General features: G+C 43.1%; 1 protein-coding gene and 2 non-coding genes across 3 annotated transcripts in view; 1 reads left to right on the top strand and 2 right to left on the bottom strand.

The window, feature by feature from the left end:
- The window catches only part of fam189a2 (family with sequence similarity 189 member A2), a 12,275-nt gene extending 2,599 nt beyond the window's left edge, over positions 1 to 9,676 (top strand). Inside the window, exons 2-9 of the mRNA XM_031838551.1 lie at positions 64 to 183; positions 1,309 to 1,416; positions 2,343 to 2,476; positions 2,631 to 2,766; positions 4,285 to 4,351; positions 6,726 to 6,929; positions 7,681 to 8,033; positions 8,355 to 9,676. Of these exons, the coding sequence (XP_031694411.1) occupies positions 64 to 183; positions 1,309 to 1,416; positions 2,343 to 2,476; positions 2,631 to 2,766; positions 4,285 to 4,351; positions 6,726 to 6,929; positions 7,681 to 8,033; positions 8,355 to 8,663 (1,431 nt within the window). The 3' untranslated portion in view covers positions 8,664 to 9,676. The remainder of the gene's footprint in view (positions 1 to 63; positions 184 to 1,308; positions 1,417 to 2,342; positions 2,477 to 2,630; positions 2,767 to 4,284; positions 4,352 to 6,725; positions 6,930 to 7,680; positions 8,034 to 8,354) is intronic.
- Positions 9,677 to 12,161: 2,485 nt separating this feature from the next.
- trnaq-cug (transfer RNA glutamine (anticodon CUG)) lies at positions 12,162 to 12,233 on the bottom strand. The gene has a single exon. It is a non-coding gene; the product is annotated as a tRNA-Gln (tRNA).
- Positions 12,234 to 12,667: 434 nt separating this feature from the next.
- trnal-cag (transfer RNA leucine (anticodon CAG)) lies at positions 12,668 to 12,750 on the bottom strand. Its single transcript has one exon. It is a non-coding gene; the product is annotated as a tRNA-Leu (tRNA).
- Between the last annotated feature and the right edge of the window lie 823 nt (positions 12,751 to 13,573).

The following is a 13,573-nucleotide window of genomic DNA, read 5'->3' on the forward strand; positions in this document are numbered from 1 at the left end:
TGTGTGTGTGTGTGTGTGTGTGTGTGTGTGTGTGTGTGTGTGTGTGTATGTGTGTTGTTTCAGAGTGAGGCTGGAGATGTGTGTTACTGCTGCTCCCTCTCCCCCAGCTCCAAATGTCCCGAAGAGAAGCTGCTGGAGCTCCACCCCGCCCACTCCTGCGGCACCATGAGGGTCCTGCTCAAGGTGCACACCTCTATACAATCACTGCTGTGTTCACTGGGAGCCCACCATTAAACGGTCGTTCTTTATGCTGATTCAAACACACCTTCTCTTTGGAAAAGGTGTGTCATCCAAATAGTTAATTACCTTTAAAGCGTTATTCCATAGTCGCTCTTGTGGATGAAAGTGGCAGGAGATCTTGGTCGATCGTCAGTCCAAGACCCAAAAATGTTGCTGCCTCATTTGGATGTCTGTTCTTCTCTGTAATTAACCAAAAAAGAGTTCATCAGGAGTAATAAAACAGAAAGCTGCACACAAATTGTCCTCAATTCGTATAAGCTGTGTGAAGATTTCCAAGGTTACTGTAGAATTCTATGTGATTCAATATTAAATACATGAATACACAATGAATACATAGAAATAGCTACAAAATAAATCCTGAAATGAATAAATAATGCAATAGATATATAGATATACTGTAAATATATAAGCCACAGTTCAATAGGTAAATAGGTCATTATTTAAGGATGTGTGGTCTGAATCTGTGAGAAATAAATAAATGTGGCATTATGAAGTTAAAGTCTCTTTAAATACATAGAAGCAGTCCTTTCCTTTTTATTTATACATGTATTAATCAAAGTATATTGATATATATATATATATATATATATATATATATATATATAGTTTATTTCAGGATTTTTGTTAATGGCCAGATTTATTTATTTATGTGTTTGATATTGAGTGAAATGGCATTCCTTCATTTATACTATAAATATACTATACTTAATGTATATTTCTTATGATGTGACACCTTCTTCCACCTACTCAGCTCGTGCTTGTTTTGTGGAGTGACCAAATGTTGGTTTATGCTCAGCGTGGTGGCGTTGAGCCGGACACAGGGCCGGCTTCTCAAACGTCTCTGATTATTAATGTAGCGTCTGAGATGATATAACCTCCTGCAAAGAAATCAACACCCCTCCTGCCTTGTTTGATAAAACCCTCATCCGTTTCTGCACCGTGCACGCTGCACTGGGTACAGTGCAACCCTTGGTCTGTTTTCTGACTGTGCACAAGCAGCACAACAGATAAAATAGTTCTCTCTGCTCCCTTTGAACCCATCTCATTGTGTCTCCTTTTGTCTCCCAGAAAGTCTTGTTTGCTCTGTGCGCTCTGAACGCTCTGACCACAGCCGTGTGCCTCATGGCGGCTGCCCTGAGATACCTGCAGATCTTCACCACGAGAGCACAGTGCCTGGTATGATCACACACCACTGTATAGTGTTGGGCCATTAACTACAATGGGTCGGTGTGGCAGCCTCCTGCTTGGGAATATCCAAATCAGGGCTGTCACGATATCACATTTCCACTGCACAAAATAATTCAGAATAAATGCTATCAGTCAAATTCATCTCTCTGAGCCCCGGGCGTTTCTCCCTACTGTCACGTTTTTCTCCCTGTAGCCTTGATTTTCACTGCGATATTTAAGTCCTGCACCTCTATGGAAACAGCACAAACATGTCTTCAGTGCAGAATTACACAGTTATCATGCCATAAATCATAAAAACGAAAAAAAACAATGGAATCTATGTATACAACATTTTGGCAAGTGTCCACAAGTGTTACCAATGTTGAAAAGAAAGCTCTATGTGCTCTATGTGCTATGTACATTGAACTATTTACATTTACAGCCTGTCTTCAATGCACCATGTAAACAGCCTGCAGTTCAGTCACAGGTTCGCGGAATGTTTGTCAGGTGACTCTTGGTCTCAGCCAAAGCAATCCTCACTTCCTAGTTACACTGAGGAGCTCAGAATTGTAGGTTTTTCACAGGATTTATTTACCATATCTTCAAAAATGAAATGGTTTGATCTCACTATGTGGAGCTGGGGTGCACTATTGATCCTCTCGTCTCGCTCTCCAAAAGAAAAGCAAATTTACTCATTTTTCCAAAATGATTCCTTCAACACTAGCAATGATATGCGACTTTGCGTCCTCAGCTGTCTTCGGGGTTCCCCCCTCACATCTTAAATATTGAGTTTAACATTTTTTGATTTGTAATTATTATTAGTCTTATTATTATTAGTTATGAATGTAATTCTGTGTGCTCCTAAAAAAGGTCTCAAAGAGTCTTACGTTACCTAGCATGATGTGTGATGTCACGTGTCCCCTGCTCTGTGATAGGACGAGCACAGGGCCGCTGTCGACGAAAGGGAGGAACCCGCTCAGGTGCCAGACCCGGATGAGTTTGTGGCCCCAGCCCCTCCCCCATCCTACTTCTCCACTTTCTACTCGTACACGCCACGCCTGGCTCGCCGGTAACAGCAGCCCCCCCCCCCCCCCCCCCACACACACACACCCACCCACACCCACACCCACACACACACACACTTTCATCTTTAGTCCTGTTGTTAGTGTCGATGTGTCACACACACGATGGACTCGCTCTCTAGTTTGACTTGTGTGTTTCAGGATCCTCGGGGACAGCGTGATCTCTCTCCCTCATATCTACGGGGCTCGAATCAAAGGGGTGGAGGTCTTCTGTCCGCTAGACCCCCCGCCTCCGTACGAGGTTGTCGCTGGCAGCTCCACCGATGCAGTCACACAGGTACACTCCAAATACAAAAGATTAAAGGGACAGTTCACTCCAAAATAGAAAAAATACATATTTCCTGAGAAATGTGTTTGAAAACATTTTGGAGATATCGGCTGTAGAGATGTCTGCCTTCTCTTGAATATAATGGAGAGAGAGCGAGAGAGAGACACAGAGAGAGAGAGAGAGAGAGAGAGAGAGAGAGAGAGAGAGAGAGCCCTCCTCAAAGTCACCAACGACCTCCTCCTCTCCTCAGACGCTGGTCACCTTAATATTCTCATCCTCCTCGACCTCACTGCAGCTTTCGACACCATCAACCACAACATCCTTCTCTCCCGCCTCGAATCCTCTCTCAATATCACCGGAACTGCTCTCTCCTGGATTAAATCATATCTCACAAACAGGCAACAGTTCATCAGTATCAACGACTGCACCTCCTCCACTGCTCCTCTGTCTCAAGGCATCCCCCAGGGTTCGGTGCTTGGTCCTCTTCTGTTCATCCTCTACCTGCTCCCTCTTGGTAACATCATACGTCAACTTGGTCTCCATTTCCACTGCTACGCCGATGATGTCCAGCTCTACATCTCCACAAAGGCCATTACCACTGCTACTCACTCCACTCTCACCAGCTGCCTCACTGACATTAAATCAACTTTCTCAAACTCAACTGTGATAAATCTGACATGATCATCATCGGTCCCACATCCCTCACGAAAACCGGTAACAACTTCTGCCTCACCATCGACAACTCCACTCTGTCTCCCTCCCAAACATCCGCAACCTCGGAGTCATGTTTGACAGCAACCTCTCCTTTGAACACCACGTCAAACAAATCACCAGAACTGCCTTCTTCTCCGCCCATCACTCTCCTTATCTGCTGCTGAAACTTTGATCCACACCTTCATCACCTCCAGAATCGACTACTGCAACAGTATTCTTCAAGGCACATCATCCAAAATCCTAAATAAACTCCAGTACATCCAGAACTCTGCTGCTCGCCTGCTCACCCGCTCCCGCTCCCGTGACCACATCACCCCTGTTCTCCAGAATCTCCACTGGCTCCCCGTCCCACAACGGATCCAATACAAAGTCCTTCTCCTCACTCACAAAGCCCTCTATAATCAGGCCCCCTCAGGCCCCCTCAGGCCACCTCCTACCTCACTTACCTGCTTCACCACCACACTCCATCCCGTCGGCTCCGCTCCTCTGATGCCAACCTCCTGTCCCTTCCACTCAGGACCAAGCACCGGACATGGGGCGACAGAGCCTTCTCCATAGCTGCCCCCTCCCTCTGGAACTCTTTCCCCAAACACATCCGAGACTGCACCGATCTTTCCATATTCAAATCACAAATCAAAACCCACCTTTTCAGAACTGCTTTTAACGTGTGAACAATATTGTGTGTTTTAGAATTTTAGTGTATGGCTGTTTTTTAATATGATGATTTTAATGTAAAGTGTCTTTGAGTATTCTGAAAAGCGCTCTCTAAATAAAATGTATTATTATTATTATTATTCATATTGTTTATTTCAGGAGACAGAGATTGCTCTGAGGGAGTTGATGACAAACCCGACTCCACCAGGAGCATCATCTGTTCCAGGTAGGTTAGGGGGGGGGGCTGAATGGCTGATCTCTGAACATAAAACTGCCCTGTGTATCTTTGTACTGCCCTCTGGAACAAAACACTGAGATAGTGGTGGCCCGGTGTCATTTTAATAACTGTCAGGCTGTTTCGCTTGTGTAATCAAACTCTATGTAGACATATTTTGCTTTTTTTTTTATAATTTTTTTTTTTTCTATTTCTGTTGCTTCCACTTCTCTGAAGGTTTATTTGTGTCGGGGCTTCATTGTCTGTGTGGAAGTGCAGCGGAGCTCTACTGTATGTTTGTGTGTGTGTGTATGTGTGTGTGTGTGTGTGTGTGTGTGTGCTAGTGCCACAGTGTGTTTTCCTGGCTAAGGTTTACCTCAGTGTCTACGTTTACATGCACACTCATATTTCACTATTATTCCGAAGATGCCAATATTTTGTATTTGATGTAGTTCATGTAAGCAGCATATTCCGTTTGGATATATTCAATAAGGGCTTTATTCTGAATGGAACGTTGTACGAATATAATTTGGATTTGCAGATTCTGGCAGTGACGGTAACATTTGGCTGTGACCTTTTAGATTGTGTGCAGATTGCAGCTTTAGTAGCTTTTATCTTACTTTGTCTGCTCCCCTGATGATTATGGGTGATGTTGTCCTTCACTCATCTGATACCTTCAGCTGCTGGGAGAGGTCATGTGATCCCTGCCACATTTGTCATACTCTATAAAGCAGGCTCCCTCATGTGTGTGTATCAGACACACTTTTACTGTATTTCTTACAAAAGTATACAGAGAGACGAAGTCTCTCACTCTAGAGACGAGGAGGAGGGTCTGATTAGAGAGCGTTAACACTCTTTTATTTCATGACGTAGATCAGGGGTGTCAAACTCATTTTCACTCCGGGCCACATCAGCATCATGGTTTCCCTCAAAGGGCCGGTTATAACTGTAAGACTGTATAACTGTAACTACTCCTAACATATTGTTAAATAACTGTCTCTGCTTTTGATTATTGTTTATTCAAGTGTAAAAATATTGTGCATGCAGTTATATAAATGTAAAATGATATTTAAGCACATTTCTGTTATTATAACATAAATCATTTTAATTTAGGGTTAAGAAACCCACATTACTCTATCAAAGATCAAACTATTAAAGAAAATAACAAAGACAAATATCATCAAACACAAGTTATTACATTAACTTTGTTCAAAGCTATTTTTGTCACCTCTCTGCATCACTAATGTCCCTCCCTGCCGTCGTCCCGTGCATGGCAGCTACATCCAAGAGCTCCTCACTGAGAGTCAGGTCTGCCTTGAGCCTCTTATAAACATTGATAGATGATGTATCTCGTCTCTTAGCTAGCTGTGTTGTCAGATTGCTGCTAGTTCCTGAACTCGGTCTGCGATGGTGTTTCTTCACAAACTGACATTTTTAAAAGTCTGTATCTGGTTGGAGCTCACCTGCTCACAGACCTTTAGCATGCACTGGGCTGTAGCTTTTGTAAATATATTCTGCTGTGATTGCAGTGTGCCTTTTAATTCTTGGACAATTTGATGTTTTTCTTGGAGGCTAAATTTAGCTCTGTGTTTGGTGTGAAAATGCCGACGTAAATTGTATCCTTCATCACCGACATGCATCATAACACAGAAGACAGACCCGTTTTTCTCCCTGAAGCACAAACATGTATTCGCTTTCCCATCTTAAATTACATCTTCTTCCCTCTGCATCAATTTTTCTCTTCGTGGACATTTTGGGATTATTTGTCGATCTTTTTCAACTCGATCACTTGTTGGAAAACCGCTTTACGGGCTGTTCCCTCTCCTGTCCACCTGTTTTAAAAAAAAAAGGTAATAACTAATTAACCATATTGTTACCAAGTGACTGTTAGGAGGACAAGTAATCAATGTCCAGCCATGGTGATAATACTTCACAACATGCTGTCGCATAATTTCAATTTTGCATCTCATAATTTCGACCATGGGGATATTTTTATTTTGAAGTCTAACTTTAATTTTTTTTTCCAAAATTAAATTTTTTTTTTTTTTTTTTTTTGCTGGTGGATTCGCGGGCCACATAAAATGACGTGGCGGGCCGGATTCGGCCTGCGGGCCTTGAGTTTGACACGTGTGACGTAGATTAATCCCAAACGGCCGACTCTATCCCAGAACTGGTCTTGAAACATTCGGGCTGATTTTAAACAGTTGATGGCGTTTTGAGGCTGTTTTTTTAAAATGAATTTAGAAAGAAATCCCCATTATTGATGTGTTTCATCACGGTGCAGTTACTCTATGAGTATCTATGGATCTGATTTGTTTCTTCAGAGCATCTTCTGTGACAACTGCCTTTTGTTCTAATAGTACCACTTGTCTGTATTCGGTCTTAGACGGGAGTCCGCAAATGGTATCGGCATCACCAGCCACCAAGCCCCAGATCCTGCCTCCTCCTCCCCCTCCTCCTCCTCCTCCTCCTCCTCCTCTTCTTCCTCCTCATCAGCAGCAGCAGCCCTCTCCAGCACTGACCCCCTGGAGGAAGGCGAGAATCCGGCGCTCCAACAGTGACCCAGTATTGATGGACCTCACTGCTAAAGGTTGGCTTGTCCCCCCCCCCATGTGTAATTATGTCATCTTTGGAAGTTGCAACACCGATCAGCGCGAGATGATTTGCTACATAAACAGCGATCCAGACTAAATTCAACAGATCTTTACTGTCCCTTTGGAGGACTTACTCTATGGTCCATCAACACTCTATGGTCACCCTTAGAGGTTTATTCAGTGCAGGATCTAAAAGCCATCCAACCACTTTCAAATCAACAGTAGGGCTGCATAGTAACTATAGCTGAGAGTACAATTATATATTGATTCTTTTTAAACGAATAACCGGCTATAAATCGCACGATTACCCAATGCCTCTTATTTAGCTAATAATATTTACCTTCCTTGAGGTTGTTTTACTTTTGCTCAAAAATAAAGACAATAAAGATTAACACAAAAATACGTCTTTTAGTGAACTTCTGTGCTGATACAACAGTGGTCAGTGTGTGTAATGGCACTGCGATCTGAGGCAGCACTCCAATCAGATGCTGCAGATTTATCAACATAGTGTTTGTGTCCCACTACCAGGGATTCAATGAACTGAATGAGCAACTTTTCATACAGTAAATACAAACAGATATACTCTAAGAATCACTTATGTTAATTAGATCAGCGCAGACTGACGGTTGCGCCACTAACGCTCTGTTTCACACTTCAAGCACTGTTTGCGAATGTAGTTAGATATACCGATAACAGGGATTGTTGGGGAACCTGAACCATCTTCTTCCCCTCTGCTGTCCGCCGCAGTGCTGAGCAGCAGCGGCGCTCCCCCCGCCCCGTCTCCTCAGACCACAGATTCCTCCACCCAGACCTCCCAGCCCACGCTGGCCGCCTGCGCCCAGGGCCAGGTCACGCTGCGACGGGGCACCAACAACAACAGCGGCGGCGGCAGGACGCCCCGTCGGCCCCGGCCCTCCTCCATGGTGGACTACCAGAGCTACCGGCACACGCAGCAGCTGGTCAGGAAGATCCTGGAGCAGCCGGCCGCACAGGGCCTGGCCCCCGAGGTCCAGGAGCTGGTGGACAGCATACGGAATGTCCTGCAGTCAGACCAGGAGCACATGGAGGAGGCTGTGCGCTGTGCCAGCTACATAGAACAGGTAGGAGTTCATACAGAAACATGTGTCAGTCAAAACTACACATACAAACATCTGATGCAAAAATCTTTCAACCATTTGATGGGTAAAGTACAAAAATTCTAGTAAGCTAAAAGGATGTTTCTTATAAAGAACCAGCAACATGTTTCCATTGGTCCGTCATTTAAAAAAAGGCTCAGTGATTTCCCAAAACATCTGGTCACTGTAGTTTTTATCAAACGTTACTCGAACAGGAGCATAACACAAATTATTTACATAAATTATATGTTTTTTTCTGTTGATATTACGAGGTGTCCTGAACAGTAGTTTCCCGTTGTCTTTCAGGTGTTCACTGATTCACAGATGGGTCCCAGACAGCCTAAACCGCCCCAGCAGCCAGCGGCCAGTCACTCCCAGACTTTTCCTCGCCCCCCGAGGACGAGGAGGAGGCCCGGTCTGCTGCACCTGCAGAGCTGCGGGGACCTCAGCTCCTTCACTTGCGAGTCCGTGGAGCAACGAGGAAGCCGCGGAAGAGCGGGGTCGAGGCCGGGCTCGAGAGGGGGTTCATTGGCGGGGTCAAGGACAGGGTCCCGCCTGGATCACCCTGAACGCCCACACAGTCTGATCGGAGTCTTTAGAGAGACAGTGCTTTGAGGGACAGCCAATTGTGAAAAAAAACAACCTGTTGAATGGCAACACAGCTGGACGCTGCCTCATCTGTTGATGAACTTTGAGAGAAAGCTGTTTTAATCCAACAACTAAAGAGGATCTGACAATGTGTGTGTGATGTGTGCAGATGAGTTTGTATGAGTGTACTTTGTTTTTTCTTGACAATTTATTGGTGAAATACAGAAAATATGGGCAAAAATACCTTGTATCAAAACATAGTACCCAGCAGTCAATGAGTTGTTTGCTATGAGATTTTTTGACATTGTAATAAGTTTGCATTTGTTCCCGTGAACTCAATACAGAAATATATGACAGCAATTATTTTATATGAGTCATAGTGTTATTTAATGGTCCGATTGCATTGGCTTCTATATTTTCAGATATTGATAAAAAAAAATTTGAGTCTATGATAATAAACTGAACCCTTATCTGTCTTCACCTGTGGATTATCAGTTACTTCGGTTTGTACTTGCTACCCACACCAGTGAGCTTTGCATCGTTAATTTACTACGAGGAACTTTCATTTATTTTGTTGATTTTGGCGGCTCCTGAGGACAAAAGCGGTAGTGTTTCCGAGCACCAGAGTCCCTTTGGAAAACCTCTCATGTAACTGCAGCAGGCGTCTGACAGTCTGCCCCGCACAGCCCTGGGTCTGGCTCTCCCGTGCCTCCCATCCCTCCAGCGGGCCTGGCAATAGTGGTTATATTTTAACGTTAGAGCTCCCTTTTTTAAATTTCATCAGAATAAGATAATCTGCATTATAATGTGGTTGCATATTATATAAAGTATGAGAAATTATTGCTGAAGTAGGTCTTCCTGAAGTAGGTCTTCCTTTTTCTTTTTTGGCTGCTCAAAGCACCCGTACTGTACCACCACGAGCATCAAGATCCAAGCAGCTTCGCGTTATATGGAATGTCAGGTTTCAGTGGTTTACTCCTTAAATACAGTAATATATCAAAGCAAAGCTTTGCAAAAGCTGATAGACCTCCAGAGTAATGACACACTCAAGGCAAAGTATGACTCTGTGGGTGCTGCACATCCAAGCTTCATCCCCGAAATGATGCCTCAACTCTGCCTACATGCTGCTCAATTGCTCTGCATGTTTGGAAGCACATACCTGTGTGAGTAGCTTTTCTCTGTGATGAAGATGAACTAAAACACACACAGGAGTCATCTTACTGATGCACACCTTCACTCCTTCAACTGAGGTTTTCCACCGAACCTAACCCCAGACATTAATAAACTGGCAGCCAAAAAAAATGCCAAACATCCGGCTCTGGTACGTATGCATAAAAGAATGTAGCCTATTTCTTTTTGCACTTTCGCCAATATCCATTCTATCCTATTTATTAAATGTTGACCCTATTTGGCCCTCAACGTAGCCTCAATTTTTAATTTTGGCCCTCTCTGTGATTGAGTTTGACACCCCTACATTACAGTCTACAGTGTTCGTCATCGGTCGACCACCTTTGGAAACCTTTGGTGTGGGTTCGAATCCCACTTCTGACAGCAATTGTTTTTCACTGGTTCCGTTGACTGTAATATGATATTATGAAAGAAAGCTTAGCAATGCTTTGTATGTTAAGGAGCAGGGCCCCGTTCCTCGTACGTGGTTAACTGAGTTAGCTGGATAGTTTTCAGGATAAGATTACATAAGTGAGGCTTTTCGGTTCCACAAAGCAAGTTTGGCAAACTCACCATAGCAACACATCCATAAGCTTGAACCTGCTCCAGCGCAGGCTAACTGAAGGTAGCTGGATAAGCTTGCCACACCCCCAGAAAAAATGGCAGCTCCTGTCATATACGGTTAGTCTAATGCGCTTGCACATAGACTGGGGGTTATACAGGAGTTCCTGAAATGCATGTAAAGTGAGACACACGGTGATCCATTAAAACCAGCTGAGCAAACTAAGAAGCCTCTATTGCATTCATGTACAGCTCCCTTCCTCAGAGATCCCATTGATGAAGGAGCGATATTAGTTAGATTAGCGTTTTATAGGGAGAGATTTCTCCGTTATCACATCATGATGACTTCCTATACAAGCGCTATCGATTCTGCCGACAAGGAATCATTTATTTACAAGACCTTCTGGAGCCATACATTGAACACCACACGCCCAGCCGAGCATTGACTGTCTCACAGACTGGATGCAGCCTTGCGCTGTTTTGCGAGTGGTACATTTTGTACAGTGTCGGCGATGCTGAGAACATGCATGCCGTGCTGTTCGTAAAGTTTATTTGGAGCTTAATAAACTTATGGATGTGTTCATTACATTACCATGGCACATATTGTATTGACTCACCATTCTGAATAATGTGTTTGTGCTTAGTTGTTACTTGCTCCCATGTCCTCTTGATGGCTGCGTTGCATACATGGGGGTTGAAAGCACTCATAATTATATGACAGTGTTATTAGTACACCAGCATATCATTATTGTAGAAAATGATTAAGGTGGACTCATGATAAGAATAGAGAGAATCACACACTATTTCTTTTCACTGCTTCAATTGATTGAATTTCTGATTATGAATAAAACATACATACATACTGATCCGCCCATACACAGACGCACACACATATTCAAACTCCTAGTTCTATATGGTAATCTACACATACATGTATATACACATATATAGTAGGCTACATGATACATAAGCGCATACAGTACATATATCCTCATATTAATTCGTATCAGTTAGATACTCTTTGGGCTTGTTTTTATCAACTTATTCTGAAAGAGTTGAGATAAATATTTTCGCTATAGATCTCATTGGATGATGCATGCCATTACGCCAACTGCCAGCAGGCACATTTAAAGAAATATAATCTGATTGATTGGGGTGATGAGGCACTTAAAATGAGCCTATACATTTTCCCAAAACTTACGCATTTAACTTGTCTGTGATATTTTGCCGTGCTTCATGTCTAGACCTCGCAGCGGTGGCAGTGTTAGATTTTGCCATGATTATGGTCTTGAATTCCTCATATGCGTTCATGATCATCACCTGCTCGTCAGCGGGTAAAAAGAGGCTCTTTCTTTGAGTTTATTTGACATTGTACCATTGGAAAATCATGGTTTCGGTGATCGACGCTTCGCCCTTTTGAAGTAGGACAGGGACGCACAATTATCCTGATCCTGATAGAAATCTAAGTCAAAGTTCTTTTTTTATGGTGATTACAAGACACAATACAAAGTGTTAAAAAGTTTTTCCATTTAAACTCAGATCACCAGAGTCAAAGTCCAGAGTGCTAACCATTACACCATGATACCGCTATGCCCTATAAAAATACACAGTTTTGGTAGACAGTTTCTTATTTGGCATCCGCTAGTATGTTATCTGTTTTAGTAAGCTCAGCAGAGGATTTGGGAAGTGACAAGTAAAGAAATTGTTTTGAAAGACTTCCTACAAACAATGAATCCAGCAACATATAGGCCAACTGTATACAAACACATGGTAAGATTACACTGGTAGCTTAAAATCAGGTTCCACTGAGATTTGAACTCAGAACACTGGATTCAGAGTACAGACTGCTAACCATTACACCATGGAACCTCTATGTCCTAGAAAAATACACAGTTTTGGTAGACAGTTTCTTATTTGGCATCCGCTAGTATGTTATCTGTGCAGGGAATAAGACATAGAAGGCATACAACGGTACCGATGACAAAGAAGCTAACAAGACTCAGACACCGTTTCAGGCTAACTTAAGAATTTTAGTAAGCTCAGCAGAGGATTTGAGAAGTGACAAGTGAAGAAATTGTTTTGAGAGACTTCCTACAAACAATGAATCCAGCAACATACAGGCCAACTGTATACAAACACATGGCAAGATTACACTGGTTGATAATGTAGAGGGTTACAAATGCTGCTGTTGCAGTGGTCGTGCAGTAGTTTGTCAAATGCCTGCTCCTTAACATACAAAGCATTGCTAAGCTTTCTTTCACAATATCATGTTACAGTCAATGGAACCAGTGAAAAACAATTGCTGTCAGAAGTGGGATTCGAACCCACGCCTCCACTGGAGACTGCGACCTGAACCCAGCGCCTTGGACCGCTCAGCCACCCTGACTGAAAAAAACTGAAATTTGCTTTGTTTTGCCATCTAATGAGCCTTTAAGTGCATTAATATGTTCCGCAGACACGACATCTTGAATCAGTATTCATTACCGTTGACCCCACTAACACAGCCCCTTGTGTTTTTTTAACACACAAATGGTTAGACACAGCCCCCATCTGACGTCGGAAAGCTGTGTGTGGATGGGGTTTCCAAAGCTGGTCGACCATCCAACAACCACCTCTGATGGAGTATACGTGTCTCTTGATGACGAACACTTTTGACTCTTACGGCAAGAACCTGAGTTGAAATCTCAGTCAAACTTCTTTTTTTATGGTGATTGCAAGACACAATGCAAAGTGTGCATTCATGATTTAAGTGGAAACCATTTTACTCCCTGTCAATAGTACTTCATTCTTAGATCACTCCGGTGAAGGTCAAGACGCGACTCTCCGGTCGCACTTGTAGCTGAAGCAAGATGGCCACACCAGTCCAACTTTTGCTGAGATGTGGAAAGGTTGCATTTTTTGACCTTTACTCTAGCTTAAAAGCAGGTTCCACTGAGATTTGAAGTCAGATCACTGGATGCAGAGTACAGACTGCTAAACATTACACCATGTAACCTCTATGTCTTAGAAAAATACACAGTTTTGGTAGACAGTTAGGGTTAGTAACCCTAACCCTAACCCTGACTGAGAAAAAAACTGAAATTTGCTTTGTTTTGCCATCTAATGAGCCTTTAAGTGCATTAATATGTTCCGCAGACACGACATCTTGAATCAGTATTCATAACCGTTGACCCCACTAACACAGCCCCTTGTGTTTTTTTAACACACAA

Source organism: Anarrhichthys ocellatus, unplaced genomic scaffold, assembly GCF_004355925.1.
Source record: "Anarrhichthys ocellatus isolate YVR2014 unplaced genomic scaffold, GSC_Weel_1.0 scaffold823, whole genome shotgun sequence".
Classification (NCBI taxonomy): domain Eukaryota; kingdom Metazoa; phylum Chordata; class Actinopteri; order Perciformes; family Anarhichadidae; genus Anarrhichthys; species Anarrhichthys ocellatus.